Source organism: Sander vitreus, chromosome 1 (genome assembly GCF_031162955.1).
Source record: "Sander vitreus isolate 19-12246 chromosome 1, sanVit1, whole genome shotgun sequence".
NCBI lineage: Eukaryota > Metazoa > Chordata > Actinopteri > Perciformes > Percidae > Sander > Sander vitreus.
This window is the reverse complement of record NC_135855.1, coordinates 31913888-31929740: the sequence shown is the minus strand read 5'-3', so window position 1 is coordinate 31929740 and position 15853 is coordinate 31913888. Positions and strand designations below refer to the sequence as shown.

General features: G+C 41.0%; 1 protein-coding gene across 1 annotated transcript in view; it reads right to left on the bottom strand.

Moving 5' to 3' along the window:
* hcn4 (hyperpolarization activated cyclic nucleotide-gated potassium channel 4) overlaps positions 1-15853 on the bottom strand; it is a 66033-nt gene that overhangs the window by 23001 nt on the left and 27179 nt on the right. The window contains exons 3-4 of the mRNA XM_078258063.1: positions 8937-9098; positions 4908-5126 (exon numbers count right to left, since the gene is read on the bottom strand). Of these exons, the coding sequence (XP_078114189.1) occupies positions 4908-5126; positions 8937-9098 (381 nt within the window). The remainder of the gene's footprint in view (positions 1-4907; positions 5127-8936; positions 9099-15853) is intronic.

Genomic DNA, 15853 nt, shown 5'->3' with positions numbered 1-15853 from the left:
ATTAACTATTTCCCAAAGAGCCATGTTTAATTGCCATGTGTTAATGAAAGACTTAGAGGGGAGGGGCTGCAGCACCCCATTGCCATTTTCTTCTAAAGCCATTTAGGACTGGCATGCCACAACATGCTACCCATATTCAAGTCCCTCCTGAGCATCCCTGATTTCATCACTAACTACCAACTACAAACAGAACATCACTCAGTTATGCCATGCTGAATTATGTTTAGAATATACTTTTGAAAACCTTAGAGGAGAAATGCTCAAAGGGATCAGAGAGCTTATATAAAGTAAGTAAGACAACATGGATCACAAGTGACCTACAAATAAATGAGATTATCTCTTTTTTTTGGAGTCCCCATCCCCATCACTGTACACATTTCCACTGTAGAGGGCCATAGTGACAGATAAGCAGCGGCTTATGGAGAGCTGGAGTGGCAGGCATACCCTGTATGCACAGTCACTTGTGCAGCCATCTTGTGGCCCCAATCTGGAGAGATGTAATTCTCTTTGTGTGATAATGGTTCTCAACATGCCCAAGACAAGAGGGCGGAATCCTTCAGGGAATTTGGCAGATGCTTAACCCATTCCAGCTCACAATGTTTTAGTCTGTAGTGCAGCAAAACTGCTCACTGCATAATACAGGAGTTCAATGTGGGGTAAAGAGACCCCAAAAGATTATTGAATACTACTATTACTGGGGTGTTATAATACTACAGGAGTCTATAGTACAGTAAAATACAAAAAATGACAGCACTGTACTACGTCCTCCTGTAAAAACAGTTACCGTATATAAAATGAAGGTTGGTACAGCAAACTATTGATGTAAAGAAAATTATAGAAAAAAAAGTTATACCTCGCAGCTCAAGTCTTCTGTCATATTTTACTAATAGATATCCAATGCTGAAACAATTTATAGAATAACCGTTTAGTTCATTTGACATTTCGGCTAATTGTTTAAGTCATTTATCAAGCAACAAATGCCAAACAATAAATGCTTTCAGATTTTCAAATGATGATACTTGCTGATTTTTCTGTTTAACATTGTAAATTGTCATTTGGACACAACAGTCAATGTGAATATTTTATGTCGGGACATTTTTCACTATTTGCCCATTTTATTTATGATCTTTTAATTTGAAAATCTATATTCAAAATCAAAATTGTCCATGTCAGAGTACCACTTAGTACAATTGAATTCAACTCAACTAGCAGGGAGGGAGTAAAGACTTCAAATAAACATACTTCAGCAGCGTGTGTCACTACTTGAAAGTGACTACTCTGCACCTCCAGGACATGGGTGTCAGAAGAAAATGGGTGAAGAAAAGCTTACACCATGTCCAGCTCTCTCTCCAACCTCTCTCTTTTCCATTCAGATCTAATATGGACCCAACGTAACCCATGCAGTCAGATACATCCGCAACTAATTGAGCTGCAAACAGGTAGAAAATGCACAGGCTTTAATATTCTGCACCCACAGGCTCTGTTAACACATAACCAAAGACTGGCATATATTTTTAGTAATTAATCTAATGAAGCTATTTTTCTTCTCAGTGAGCCATACTTCAGCAGCTAGTCTTTAGTGTGATTGTTGGGCTCTCTACTCTGTGTAACCGTTAACAGGCAGCCTGATTCCTCTTTAAGAGCTATATTAAGTCTGCTTGCTAGCTTCTGACAGCCCAGGCATTTAACACATGGTGCCATATTGTATTAGAATTCTATTCAAAAAAGATTATACCGAGGCTTTGTGATGATAATTTTCACCATATTTGAGGGCAGAGCTTTTTTTCTTTTTCTCCCTCCTTTCCTATTTCTCGTCTGTAATCTTCTGAGATTCTTTCATAGACTGATTTTCTTCATCACAGTCCCCCAGTGGGGTTTCCACTCATTTGTTTACCATCTAAATGTAACCGTTACCTAGACATCACCTCTGCATGCCAACTGGACAGATGGCCTCGCATCTCGGCCCATACATACTCACATAGTCTTTTTACAGCTCATTTACAGTGGATGAATGCAGAGCTTGTCTCATCAAAACCAGCATGAGGCATTTTAATATGGGAATGTTGCTGCACAGCTCAACATTTATCCACTTTTTCAGTTCTTTCACTAACTGACAGTAGTCAGAATCAGAATCAGTATCTACTACTGTGACAGTAGTGGGTGTGAATTTTTCGGTGTCTACCTACTAGCTGGCTTGGGTCAAATGCAATACACAACGAAACAATAATACAGCTAATAGCTAATGCTCATTTTTATTTATACTCCTATCCACATTTGAATGTTGTGATTACTGTGCAATAAGCACTAAATGCTTGCTCTTTGGGGAATTACTGGAATTGTTGGGTCTTTGTAAATTACAGAGTGTGGTCTAGACCTACTCTATCTGTAAAGTGTCTTGAGATAAATCTTGTTATGATTTGATACTATAAATAAATTGAATTGAATTGAATTGACTAGCCAAACACATGCCAGTGATTTCTGGGGCTGCATAGTGTCTACATTACAGATATGTAAGTCACAATTCATGCTACTTCACAGACTGGGGGTGTATGCAAATCATGCAGTTTTTTTAGTGCTGCTGACAGCGTCTTTTGAATATCAACATGGGCATATTTGGCTTCCGAACACAAAAAAAACTCCAAACTTTAAACTACAGAGATCCATTTCAGCTTGCCAACAGAAAGGAAACTGGTGGCTTTTCCAGCATTTACTAAAGAGTCAAAATGTCTAATTATTCATATTTCACAGTCTGTAATTTACAACACGAGCTATGTGCCAAATGAAGTATTAAAAGTGTCTCTAAACACCGCAATGTTGTTTAGAAACCAAGGTGGTGGGACCAAGATGAAAAATACTTTTTATGGCAGAGCTTTACTAACAATAGTTGAAAGTGTTTTTTTCCTCTTTATTTTTTAATGACATACTAAAAACACGAACAACCACTTTGTGCAACCCTGTATCATATACTATCTTACAAATACACGCTGGTTTTTGATGAGAATTAAAGCTTCTCAGTGTCCTTGTACTTTGAGTACCCACTCTGAGACTGAGTTTGTGAGTTCAATAACACTCATAAAAGTGCCCTGACAGGAGAGCACAGATTAATATAAATGCGTATACTACTATTTAAAGTACCCACCATACATCATGCAAATAAAGAGATTTATTTTCTTTGAACAGGTTTTCTATTTGGTATTTCAAAGCAGTGGACCTGATGCAGAGTGCCTTGATACCAAATGTGTGCCATATCCCTGTTCTTTTTAAATAAATATATTTGCTGTGGATTGCATCACTGTTTGTTATCATCATCTATTTTAAAATTACCTAATTTCTGTCTTATTGCCATCCTTACATTGTGCATGGTTTATTAAAGGCCCATTAGCAGTAAGGCCACCTGCAAAGAACAAATGCCCTTCCATTGCATCTTAGCACAGTTGATTTAAGAGATGTGACTCTTTAAGATTGTAACACAGAGCATCGCACCGTACTTCAAATGAGACAGCATAGAATCACTCAGTCTGACAGACAGGTGTGTATAATAACTTGGTGTATGATGGCTCCTGTGGTGGTGAGTGTCTCAGTTAGCAGATTTCTCTCCAGGCTGAGTCCCAGCAGACAGGGACAGCTGTCCATGTCATGGCAGCCCAATGGCCATCTGAAAGCAGCCACCTGTCTTCTCAAAACTCCAGGGATTGACCAATGGATTGTCCACTTCTTGAGTGCGTGGATTATGGTATTAGTCTAACAAGGAAAAGCAGAGTGAAATCTCCGGGAAGCAGATCCCATTGTCACACAACCGTTGCGAGGGCCAATGACAAAAAGGTTTATGTCTTTGAAGGAACTAACCCCGATAAGCAAGGAAGAGGGGGGGGGGGGGGGGGGAGCCTTTTTACCTGGCTGGGGGATTCTTAAGGGGCCTTAGGGGATGATCCCAGAAACAGCAGCAAATGACTTTGGTACCACATGCTGACTGGTGCTGAAACAGGCTAGCTGTTCAGTCTACTTGGCAGGAAGACATCTCAAAGGCAGAGCAGCAGACGAGTGGAGAGTGCTGAGCGGGGAGATGGTTTGCTCCCCTTTCATTAAACAGCTACTCAGTCCTGCAGCATTAGTCATGTACCTACACGCATGTTTTACTTTTTAGATTTTTCAACTTTTTAGCTGGTGAGAATCTGGCGGAAAAATAGTCTCTTTGTTACTCACCCCAAGATATGTCAGGTGTTATTTTATCCAGTGCCCTTTTTCTTCTTTTGAAGATTACACCCATTACGTCAGCTAATCTGTTCTTCTGCTTGTCTGCCTGATTCTTCTACTCTGCCCTTTTTCACTCTCCCTCTTTAATTCAGGTGGGCTCTCTGGAGCCTCTGCCTCCATTCCCTGCAGGTCATTCTCTCCCGTCTCCTCCTCGCCACAGACAGTGGGCAATGTGTCAGCCTCGCAGCTCAGCTCATTATCGCCCACGCCCGGCCCACAGAGGGCATGGCACCGTGGAACACGGCTCGGCCTTCACAGCCAGCTGTCAGGACTTTCCTTTCCCTGAACTGGGGAGGCTGGGGTTCCTGCCTCTGTGCGGATAGTTCCACCGCAAAAACCCATTCAGCCAAAGAAAAAAAGTCGGCACCCATGCATCTCCAAATGCCTTCTTCCTTCCAGAATTTGGTTAAGAGGACTCTGATGATGATTGTTTTCCCTTTTTGGGAAGAGTTATGATGGAACTGCAACATCTAGATGTGATTGTGGGTTTAGTGGCTGCAAAAACATTAAGGGAATTCAATTTTGGGGTGAACTGCTACATTAAACAACAAAATAACACCAAGCCTTAAAGTGAGGAAGAGCCTTACCACCACTGTCCTCTCTAAACAAAAAAATCAAAGCAACACAGCGGTCAACAAGTCATCTTCACTCACCTTCTCCTGGTACTGCCGTCGAGATGAGTCGAGGGATTGGATTAGTGCGGTGGCGTGGCCCACAAACATGGCGTAGCAGGTAGCGCCCACAATCATGCTGAGGATGGTCAGCCACACGTCTGTCATGCCCACCGGGGGGTACATGCCATACCCAATACACAGCATGTGGCTCATAGCTTTGAAAAGTGCGTAGGAGTACTGCTGTCCCCATGTGTCATTCTGGATGAAACAGAGGAGATGGGGTTAGTCAGGGTGAGTATACTGGAACACTTTATCGTTCTATCTTGTTCTATCTCTCTCTATCTATATCTCTCTCTCTCTCTCTCTCTCTCTCATATGGGCGTTGATGGCAAATTAAAGGTCAATGAGCACCCTGACAGCTCACACAAATACAGGCACACATCTAATTACTTAAGACAAAACTAATAGCAGACGTCCACTTCAGGCAGCCTGGGTTCAATACGGAGCAGCTGGCAGGGCAAAACATAGTTTTCAATATGCAAACATTTGGAGCAAGCAGACATTTGGGCAAGAGCCTAAAACAGAGCCCTGAGAATTGGCGGATGGAGCATGAGACACTAGAGGCTTGCATGACGGAAAGTAGGTCAGCTATTTAGAACATTTCTCTGTGAGTTTTCTCATTTGTAGATAAATTGCCCCTTTTCCTTTAGATCCCGGTGGTAGTTCATGGCAAATCAATATCAACTCTCTCCTGGGGGTGACATGTCCAAATTGCTTTCAAACTAATTTCCAGAGCGGTAAAAGCAGAGAGAGATAGCAATTTTATTAGTGCCCTCCTGAAAAGGTAAGGAGCGATGACCCAGCAAGATAATGGGACAGCTACTGTAAAAGAAGACAACAAATGTCTCCTAATGATTCTAATCAGGACCAAACCAACTGAGTGACAAACTCTTTGTCTAGCAGGTAATGTGAGCAAAACATGGGGAGTTTTCCATCAGAGAGGTGCCTGCCCGCTAGGCTTGAATTAATTCAGAAAGATATATTTGTTATTCTGTCACATTGAGAGCCATTTTTCTACGTAATGCAATTAATTAGACAGCGTTTACTGTGTGAAACAAAACAAACTCCATTTTGATGTTAATGAGAGGCTACATCCCTCACATGGGATTTTAAACTAAGTACATTATAAGTGTTTCTCCTCACATCTCAGGGCCTCCGCACTCCTAGATGCAAAGGGCTGTTTGTGGGTGCAGAAATCTGAGGAGGCAGCCAGTGCAACCTCTGTAGAAGTTTTAGAAACACGACTCTGAGCTGTTAACACGAGGAGCAGAAAACGCCTAAATATAATCTAGTCAGGACTGCATGAAATCACATGGTGACAAGGCTTTTGCTATATAAGCCCATATTCCAGAGCAGCTGAGATGGAGGTATTCAAGAAAATGGATAAGAAAACTGGATTTTTAGGTTTTAATGGAAGTAAAAGTAGGTATATTTTTTTCTCTCATATTGCTCTGCAGGACTGCCTTTCTTTGTTGTGACATTGTGTATCATACAGTATTATTTCTGCATATGTAATGTATTTAAAGTTCACATGCCATATGCTTTTCAGAATGAAACTAATATTGCTTTCACTGCTGCAGTAAAATACATCAAATCCAATCTTAATCCATGCATACTGTACTGTACTGTACCTTGATGATGAGCCACAGTTAACACAATGTTGCCTGACAGTTCAGCCTTATGTAATTTAAAATATAATCCCTTTACAATGTGGCTTTACGCATATTGAGCTAGTAGTAAAATGCATCTTTAATGGTGGTAAAGGGAATATCAATTTTAAAAAATGGAAGAGGAAATGGTCACGGTTTGGATGTCACCACATGCAACATAGAAGTCTGGATTTTGTTTTAATCCATATTAATCCAGATAACTGAAAGACAAAGTGGTTGGTTAAAGTGGAAGGTTTGTTCCCCAGTACTGACGCTGTATCTCTGCATGGACAGGTATGGCAAACGAGCTAGAATTAGCTAATGTGTGAAACATCTCAAGGGACAGTGGTTTGCAACATCTGTCTTTTCTTATGATTAAATATAACAAGTGAGCATGTCAGGGAGGCAGTGAGGCATGATGAACCAAATGCATCATACCTTGAGCGATGTAACTACTCATGTGACATCTGTTCTGGCACGGAGAGCTGAACATACAGCTTACTCGAAGCTGGTTTATGTGCAACTCAAAGTAGGCTTCCTTGAATTTGTTGTTTTGTTACCACAATTTAATCTGTTGTCTTTCTTTTAATAAATGTAGTAGTCTGTCTGCGACTTTAATTATGAATAATTACTTCAAAAAGTCATTTTAGCCTGTATTATAAGTATTAAACTCGAATGAATATGACATTGTGTATTTTTCAACAAAGAGTATTGTGACAGAGAATGGCTGTGATCATTCGATGGAAACCAAAGAGCTGCATGCACTAAATTAAAGAGGAACACCTGCTTGGTTCGAAATGTCACCAATAAACTAATACAATGCAGGAAGCTTTTATTCTATCTCAAACATTGCCCTATTGGCATGTACATAGACATGTATATTGAAAAGCTGTCAATAAGGGAACTACTCCTTTCGGCCGCATTCCTTAAAGCAACTACAAGGAGTTTTTAACAGGTTATGAAACATTCTAAATTTGTATATAGTTATTTTTAAAGCCTGTCCCCGGGTTCAGTTCACTGCGAAATCAGATGAAACAATTTACAGCGCATTAGAGCTTACGTTTCCATTTTCCTTGGCAAAGTTTCACAGTGAGTAGTATGTTAGCCAGTTAAAAGGAAGCAGGAGGAGATTTTTCTGTTGAGAATTTTATTTTTGACCTTCTCATACTGGGGCAGGATCAGCAAAAACAAAAAATTGACCAAAGAACAATAAAAAGCTTAAAGGGACAGTGATAGAGCATGGGCGAAAACACGAGTCAACCATGTTTATCTTTCAACAGATGGAGAGAATTGCGCAATTTGAAAGGATTCAAAACGTATCCTGAATTGGCACTCATATTCCTCCGAGACAGGTATATAATAAGTATATTTTTTGTATGAAATACATTGCATCATCTTTACGACACGGGACAATGGTGCTCATGGAAACACGACCGCTTTTGTCCCCACGGGCAGTCAAAATCGACACAAAATGAAAGTTCCTTGTAGTTACTTTAAGGGTTAAACATATTTTGTTTGGTATGTTGTACTGAAAAGAGATCCATTCACTGATGACAGATCGATCCCTATTGAGAGCTCCACCGCAAAACCTGTCAATAACTCTGATTCCTTTGGAACTACACCCATGCTCATTTAGCATGAGGGCCATCAGCTGCAGGTGAATCAGAGTCGCACATCAGGTGTGACACAGTCCGCCTCCATAAGCAAATAAAAGATAACTCTATTATGAATCAGGCTTTAACAGAGACTCTACTCCAGCAGCTGTTTTAACAATACAGCAAAATTTAATCACAGCATGAGTGCTCACTGGAAACTGTCAATATTCAACCAATATTGAATGAGGGCCATCTGTCCTTAGAAAACCAATGTTCCCTGTGCAGCCTCAGTGTCTCTCTCCTTTCAAAATATGGACAGATTTGGGCGCCTGCTTGGCTCACCTGGTAGAGTGGGCGCCCATATATAGAGGTTTACTCCTCGAAGCAGCAGCTGCGGGTTTGACTCCAAGCTGCGGCCCTTTGCTGCATGTCTTTCGCCCTCTCTCTCCCCTTTCAAGTCTAAGCTGTCCTATGCAAATAAAGGCCTAAAATGCCATAAAAATTATCTTTAAAAAAAAAAAAATATGGACAGATTTTTGGAGCTCCAAATAAATAATAAATAATCATCACATTGAATACATGTGGGCAAACATAGCAGATAAATAGATTTGATTTAGGGCTTATAATGACAGATATGTGAGGCAATCTTTGCCAAGATACTAAAGGGTTTTAGTACAGTAATTACTGAAGCTGACAGAGGAGATAAGACAGGGCATAATCTGATTCAAAGAGGCAGGAGGTCTCAGTGCAGGAGAAGCACTTACCACCATCTTATTTTTGGATACCCAGCAGTCGGCGGGGAAGTCCTGCAGCATGGGCACCAGGAACTGCAGGCAGCCGTCCCAGTGACACAGCAGCAGCATCATGCCGATCAGGTTGACTATCCTCACCATGGCGCTGGCTAGGTCATAGGTCATGTGGAAGATCTAAGGGGTGGGAGAGAGAGAAAGGAACCAGGAAACAGGTTAGGGTGGGATGATTCAACACGCTGATGGTCTAATCCCTGAAATCTCTCTTGATTACAAAGAACACACCTAAACGTCTTAATGGGGGATTTTCCTTCTCCATAAGCAGTTCAACTACTTCTGGGTCGATTCTTTGATCACATCATGCACAAGGTTTGCAGTTTATTGGACAACAATGTACTTAGCCTGTAAAACACCATAGATGTTTACATAGCACACAGATGAGTAGGTGGATGCAGATGCTGCTGAACGGTCCACTGGGGATGGTCCGCATACTGGGACCAGAGCTTTATCTCCCCTGCTGCTGAATCACTCTTATCATCAGCCACTCAGCCACACACAATAATGGCACAAGGGTAGAGGTGGCTGTGCTCAATGGGGTGAGAGCATTCACAGGCTGGGTTTGTTAATCCTAATGATAAATATACTCATAAGACACTCCAGGACTTCTGGGCTTGTGTAGATTTTAATGGCCTCAACCATTCAAAGCCCCTTAATCCCATTGAAGACCACAGTGTGCACTGCTAACCGCTCCACTCCTTATTAAAATCCACTCAGCGCCTTTTAAGGGCTTGTGACTGAGAGGGGATATTCCATCTTCACTTTGTTGCTCAGCAGTAGGTAATGATGAAGAGGAAGATGAAGACATCAACATATTTGTCATCCAAAGTTTAATCACAGCACTTATTCCTAAAGCATGGGCCTTGTTTATTTGTCTGTTTCCATCTGAATGCATACAAATGTGAGTACGCATCTGTGTATTTTTTTTTCTGTGTGCGTGTTAAGAAGGAGGCTGGCAGGGATCAGTGTGGTGTTTGTCGGGGATAGTGTGGGTGCTGCTGCACCATCAAATCACATCAATTTAGCTCCGTCAACAGGCCAGCATGAACCCAGAGGTATTATCCGGAAAAAAAATGTGCCGTGCGAGGAGGGGAGCCAGCCTCTCTCAGAGTGGATGGAGACATCCCCTCTCGAGCACTCCCTGTCTGTCCACACAAACACACACACACACACACACACACACACACACACACACACACACACACACACACACACACACACACACACACACACTGAAACACAACTTGTCTCTCTACCACTCTGTCCCTTTGCGTCTTTCCTTGGGCTCTTGTTCAAAATGTTTAGCTTTCAGCACTTTTACATCACCTAAGCTGAATCATTCACTCAGCTGCACCTTTTCTCGCTCAACCCACCAAATTCCCTAATTTTCTACACTTTTGCTCACAGCTCTTTTCTTCAACAAGGTGATAAATATGTTATGCTATCTATGTTATCTGAAGTTCCTGCTGGAGCCGAAATGGCATTCCATAACATTAAAGTGTTAAATTCACTCTGTGGCGAATGAATAAATCATGACATACTTCCATATATTTCATTTGTGAAATGGCAAATTCAGACAGGAAAGGGAAGCTTTTTAAAAACACAGACTGCTTTTAAATCTATAAAAACATGCTAAGCAGGATGCGAATTCAAAGACAGCAATTCCTGGGATATTAAGGATTGACAAAGATATAAAGCCTACAAGCGCACAGTGTATTGTTTACATTTCAAATCACTGTTTTTAAAAGTAGTCATTTGAGATTCTGGCATAATTACCGTTGCAATATAACATTTACCCTCAAGCTCTCTGCCAGAAGAAGCTGCATATTTTGTAGATGTAAAAGCAGGATATTTAGGTTTAGGGTGGAGATATAAAATGTCAAATGTCTTAACGGATTTGTTTTTTTTTTCCAATTTGTTTTGTTTCCAGCTCGGTCTGATAAAGGACAAAAATGTAAGGGGGGCGGCTGTGGCTCAGGAGTAGAACGTTCTGCTATCAATCACAAGGTTGATGGTTAGATGCCCGGCTCCTCCTGCCTGAAGTGTCCTAGAGCAAGGCACTGAACCCTAATTTGCTTTCGATGGGCAGGCAGGTGCCTTGCATGGCACACACGAGTGGGAGTGTGTGTGAATGAGAGGCAAATTGTTAAGTGCTTTATCTGGACAGGTAGAAAAGCCCTTTATAAATGCAGTCCATTTAAAATGACACTGCACACATCAAAATGAGCTTACTTGTCATTGGGAGGCACTACACAGCGTGTGAAAACAATATCATTTCAAGCTTTTTAAAATATGAGAAAATAACCCTGATGATGTCATAGTTATGTCATCAGGGTTATCTTACCTACATGAAGACATTTGTTTTTACAGAAAGCCTGTTTTACAAACTGGGCACTTGGCAGTTTGATAGATGTGGGCGTTTACCAGACAGATGAAAGCCTCTATCAAGTTGCATTATGGAAAATGTAGGATGTAATATATTTTTGGAGCATCTAAAAACTAAAAGTCAGGATACTTGCCCCTGCTGCATCAATTCTTTTAAAAAATATGTCTCTTGTGAGTCCCCCAAACTTATGGATTTACGATACTAAATTGCTGGAGCAGCCCTTTGTCAACTATGAAAAAAAAAACATTATTCATTTTGAGCTTGATAAACAGGTGTTACCTCTATCATCTAAAATGGTGCGTAGCACTGGCTCATTTTGGGAAATTACTCTTCTGATGCGGCATGGAATGATCTACTGTCTTTGGTGTGTCATGCACTGTCGCATTGCTTTGTGTGGGGTCGGCCTTGAACCTGTCAACATACTGAATACTATCGTACTCTCTACAGTGGCAGTATATTTCTGAAGCAGGACAAAATTAATTTCAATCTCTCATAGCACAGCCTGAATGACTCTGTTTAACAATAACTCCTGCTACATAATATCTTCTACATAAAACTGCCATATTGCTACTGTAAATGTGCCCTCGAAAGACCTCTGGCACCTCTCCACTGTGTGGAGAATAAAGCCCATGAGAAGTGTCACGGGTAATGCCATGCAAATCTCCAGTTTGTAAGCAAAAATTTACTGAAACCGGAGGACGGTGATTCCCCTATCTCCCTTCACAGTTGTAATCAATTCAAATACACCCATGCCAAGCAGGAACAGACCTTCCAGTTATAGAAAAATTGTTCCCAGGATGGGTTCTGTTAGAAGGTTGTTAAAGGATGATTATTCTGAGGCAAAGAAATGAGTTCTCTGTATGTCTTCTTCCTTTTGTTTCTGTCACCTCTTGTAAATTAAAAAATAGCCACATACAGCAGGACGTCTGTGCTCTGTGTAATTTCACATGTACTGTATTATAAAAATGCAGACATACAGTATTGAACACAAATGCACCAATGTGAATTCACGCACCGTTTGCATATTCACAACACGGCGTGTTACATGGATGAGGATGGATGGCTGACCACTTTCTTTTAATTGATAGGGACACAGAGTGAGACTGGCAGTATTAGCATCAGCACAAACAAGAGAGCTTTGATTGATGAGGGCACAGAGACGAAACACAACAGCTTGTTGTTACTCTCGCTGCCCTCGTTAGGCCTTTCCATATGAGAGGCCATGCTCATATCTGCTTGCCTTTTTTAAATCAAAAACATGGGTCACATCACATAACCTATAGGAAGTCAATGCCATAATGAATAGTGGTTTCATAAATGCAACTAATGAAATAGCCGTTACATAATTGTAAGCACTTTGAGATGGAGGCTGTATTTTATAAACAGTAATTGTGTGGGAAAAGCCACTTCAACCACAGTCAATGTTACGAGGCAAAAGAAATTCAAATGGAAATGAAACACTGATAATAAAACTACTCCTATTAATTCACTGCTGCTAGAAATAACATGATTACTAAACTCTCTTACCCTGCTGACTACCATTGCTGTCTACTACTACTAGTAGTACTACTACTACTGCTGCTATCAGACTGATCTCATGAAGTGGCGTATGTATGACACGCCAATTCATATGCCATGATTTGCGTGTTATAAAGACGCATACTCGCTATTTCGCGTGTTCATCAACGCCGTTTAGCCTCCATTGACTTACATTACCTTGCGATTGCGTGTGAATTGACGCCGGATGAAAGGCCGAAAATCTCCACGAGGAGGTTGATTGGGGTGGTAGATGAGTAAAACACAGGAATTTCACACAGGAGAGCGGGGATTGCATCCGGCGTGTGGCGTTTCCTTTGTGTCCCTCGTGTGATGTTTCCTTTCCACATTTGTTCTTTTCCTAAACCCAACCACGTTCTTCTTTTCCTAATCCCAACCGTTTCTTCTTTTCAACCTAAACTCAACCTCGTTCTTCTTTTCCTAATCCGAACCGTTTTTTCTTTTCAACCCAACCCCCACACGCCACGTGGCTTTAGAAAGACGTTGCAGACTGCAGTCAGCTGTATACAACGTAAACATACACGCGGACAGCTGAAAATGCGTACAGATAACACGCCTCTTGGCTTTAGGAAAGTGGGGTGTATGTTTACGCAAAGTCATGATGTCATGTTGGCTGCTACATATACCGGTATCCAGGTAAGGGTATCCATAAAGTTTTACATATAATTGCAAAAAACACAAATAGATTTTTTTCTATACTACTTCCTATGGGAGCGATACACCAAAGATATTCACAGTGTTTCACATACAAATAAAACCAGAAAATAAAGACCAATAAACGAGACAGGGGTCAAAAACAGGGTTACGCACTAAAGTCATAAAGCAATCTGTATCCTTGTGAGCCAGCGATCAGGCCCACACAGGCACAGAGTGGGTGAAGGCATCTGCCGAGTCATCGCAAACAGATGGAGTGAGAAGAGCGTGATCCAGGTGAGAGAATAGATGCATATGTCCCTTGGTGCTGATGGTAGCTGCCCAGACACATTTGATGTAGCACTATACCGAGGCATCTGGTGTTTGCTGCTCACCCTGCTAATGATGATGAATGTTTGGGCATGATGGCGACCAGACACATAAGAGAAAGCAAAATTCTTCACTCATATTGTTTTGTCTGACACCATTTTGTTAACTGAACCTCAACACATGCCCAGTCTACCTTAAATCTCCACCCCAAGCCCCTTTGCTTTTGAGATTTACTGGTATGCACAAGTGATGTCCTTTATTATTAAAGTTGTTAGGTTTAATTTAATTTGTATCGCATTATTCATGTACTGATTAAGTTCAATTGTACAAACTACATTTCTGCAGCAGTTTTATTTTAAATAATTAGCTACACTAAATATTTCATTTATAATTTATACTTTTTTTTATTTTGTTCGCAATTTACTCTGTACATTACTCTGCTTTTTGCACTTCTGGTTAGATGCTAAACTGCCTTTCATTGTCTCAGAAATTGGTTGTCTCCAAACATCATGATCAGAACACAACTCCAATAATTCATATTTGTGTTTAATGCACAAATACATTAATCGTGTAAATATAGACACAGTGGAGCTCAGTGTGTTGATTCATGATCATCTGCTTGTACTACAAAGACATGGTTTTAAATATGAATGGGAACGCATGTGCCGAATGTTACTGATCAGTTTAAAACACATAGGCAACAGTGGCTAAGGTTGAGCTTCATACTGAATGTACATTTCAACTTCTCATTTTACATAACACAAATAAAAGATTTCTGATGGATACGCTGGACATTTTTATGTCATTTGTCTTTTCTCTAGAAATAGTGCTAATTTAATTGCATGTATTGTTTTTCCAAGATATTCTGTTAATTGCCACATGCTGCATCTTCCTGTTTTTGAGCGAGGCATGATTTCCCTTTGATGAGTAATTAGGTGTATCATCTAAATCAATCCACGCATGTCTCAGTGTTATTTTGAATCATCCCACATGATGGCAGATTCTGGGAGCAGGCTGTGGGCAGGGGTTAGATTTCTCACTATAAATCCTCGACCAAAATGTCATGCTCATGCATGCTGTCCTGGTGGATGAAGCACATGCGGAGAATGAGAAGTAGGCCTGGGAGTGGACCACTGGGAACACCCTTCCATCATCTGTCTAAACAAGCCTGGAGGGCTCGGATCACAAAAAACACTTTCACTATGCTACCTACCAAGATGCGCTATTGGGTTTGTGCAGGATTACACATTTTTTGTGTAATCCTAGGAATAGTTTTTTAAGCAAATCCACAGTGGGTATTGATGTCACACAAGGCTCATTCAGAATGTTGAGGACCTGTCACTGTTGCTGGCAAGCCTCATTGTGCACTCAATAATAGCCCATTAAATCTATTCTTCCTGCCTTTCTTATCTCTAAAAGACCAGTCCTTGGCCAAGGAAATGGGTCAGTGAGTGGGAGGCTGATTAGTTGATTTACCTTATTTAAATATTTCTGTAAAGATTTACTGGGTGGAAATGAAAGGCGCCTCACTCCTTCTCTAGACCCACGGGGCAGCCACATGGCTGACTTCTATCAAAGCACCTGAACATTTTAATAACATATCGCTTTGTTTCTATTATTATCTATTATTTAGCAGGATGACTAATCTCATCCAAGTCACTGGTTTGTCAACAGGAGACAACTCCAATGAGGAGAAGATCCGGTCACAGTCCTATTTTTATCCCGATGAAAAGTGACAAGACGAAGCTGACAAGAGGGAGACAGGAAGGACGCCATAACGTCAGTATGCTGTGTGTGTGTGTGTGTGTGTGTGTGTGTGTGTGTGTGTGTGTGTGAGATGGATATCCAGTGGATGACAGTGTTATCACTGGCATATAGCCACCAGCACCAAAACCTCCTTGTTTATTAACAACATTCTGTTGTAAAAGAAGAACTTTAATCTGGAGTGTTTGGAGAGGAAATGGAAGCA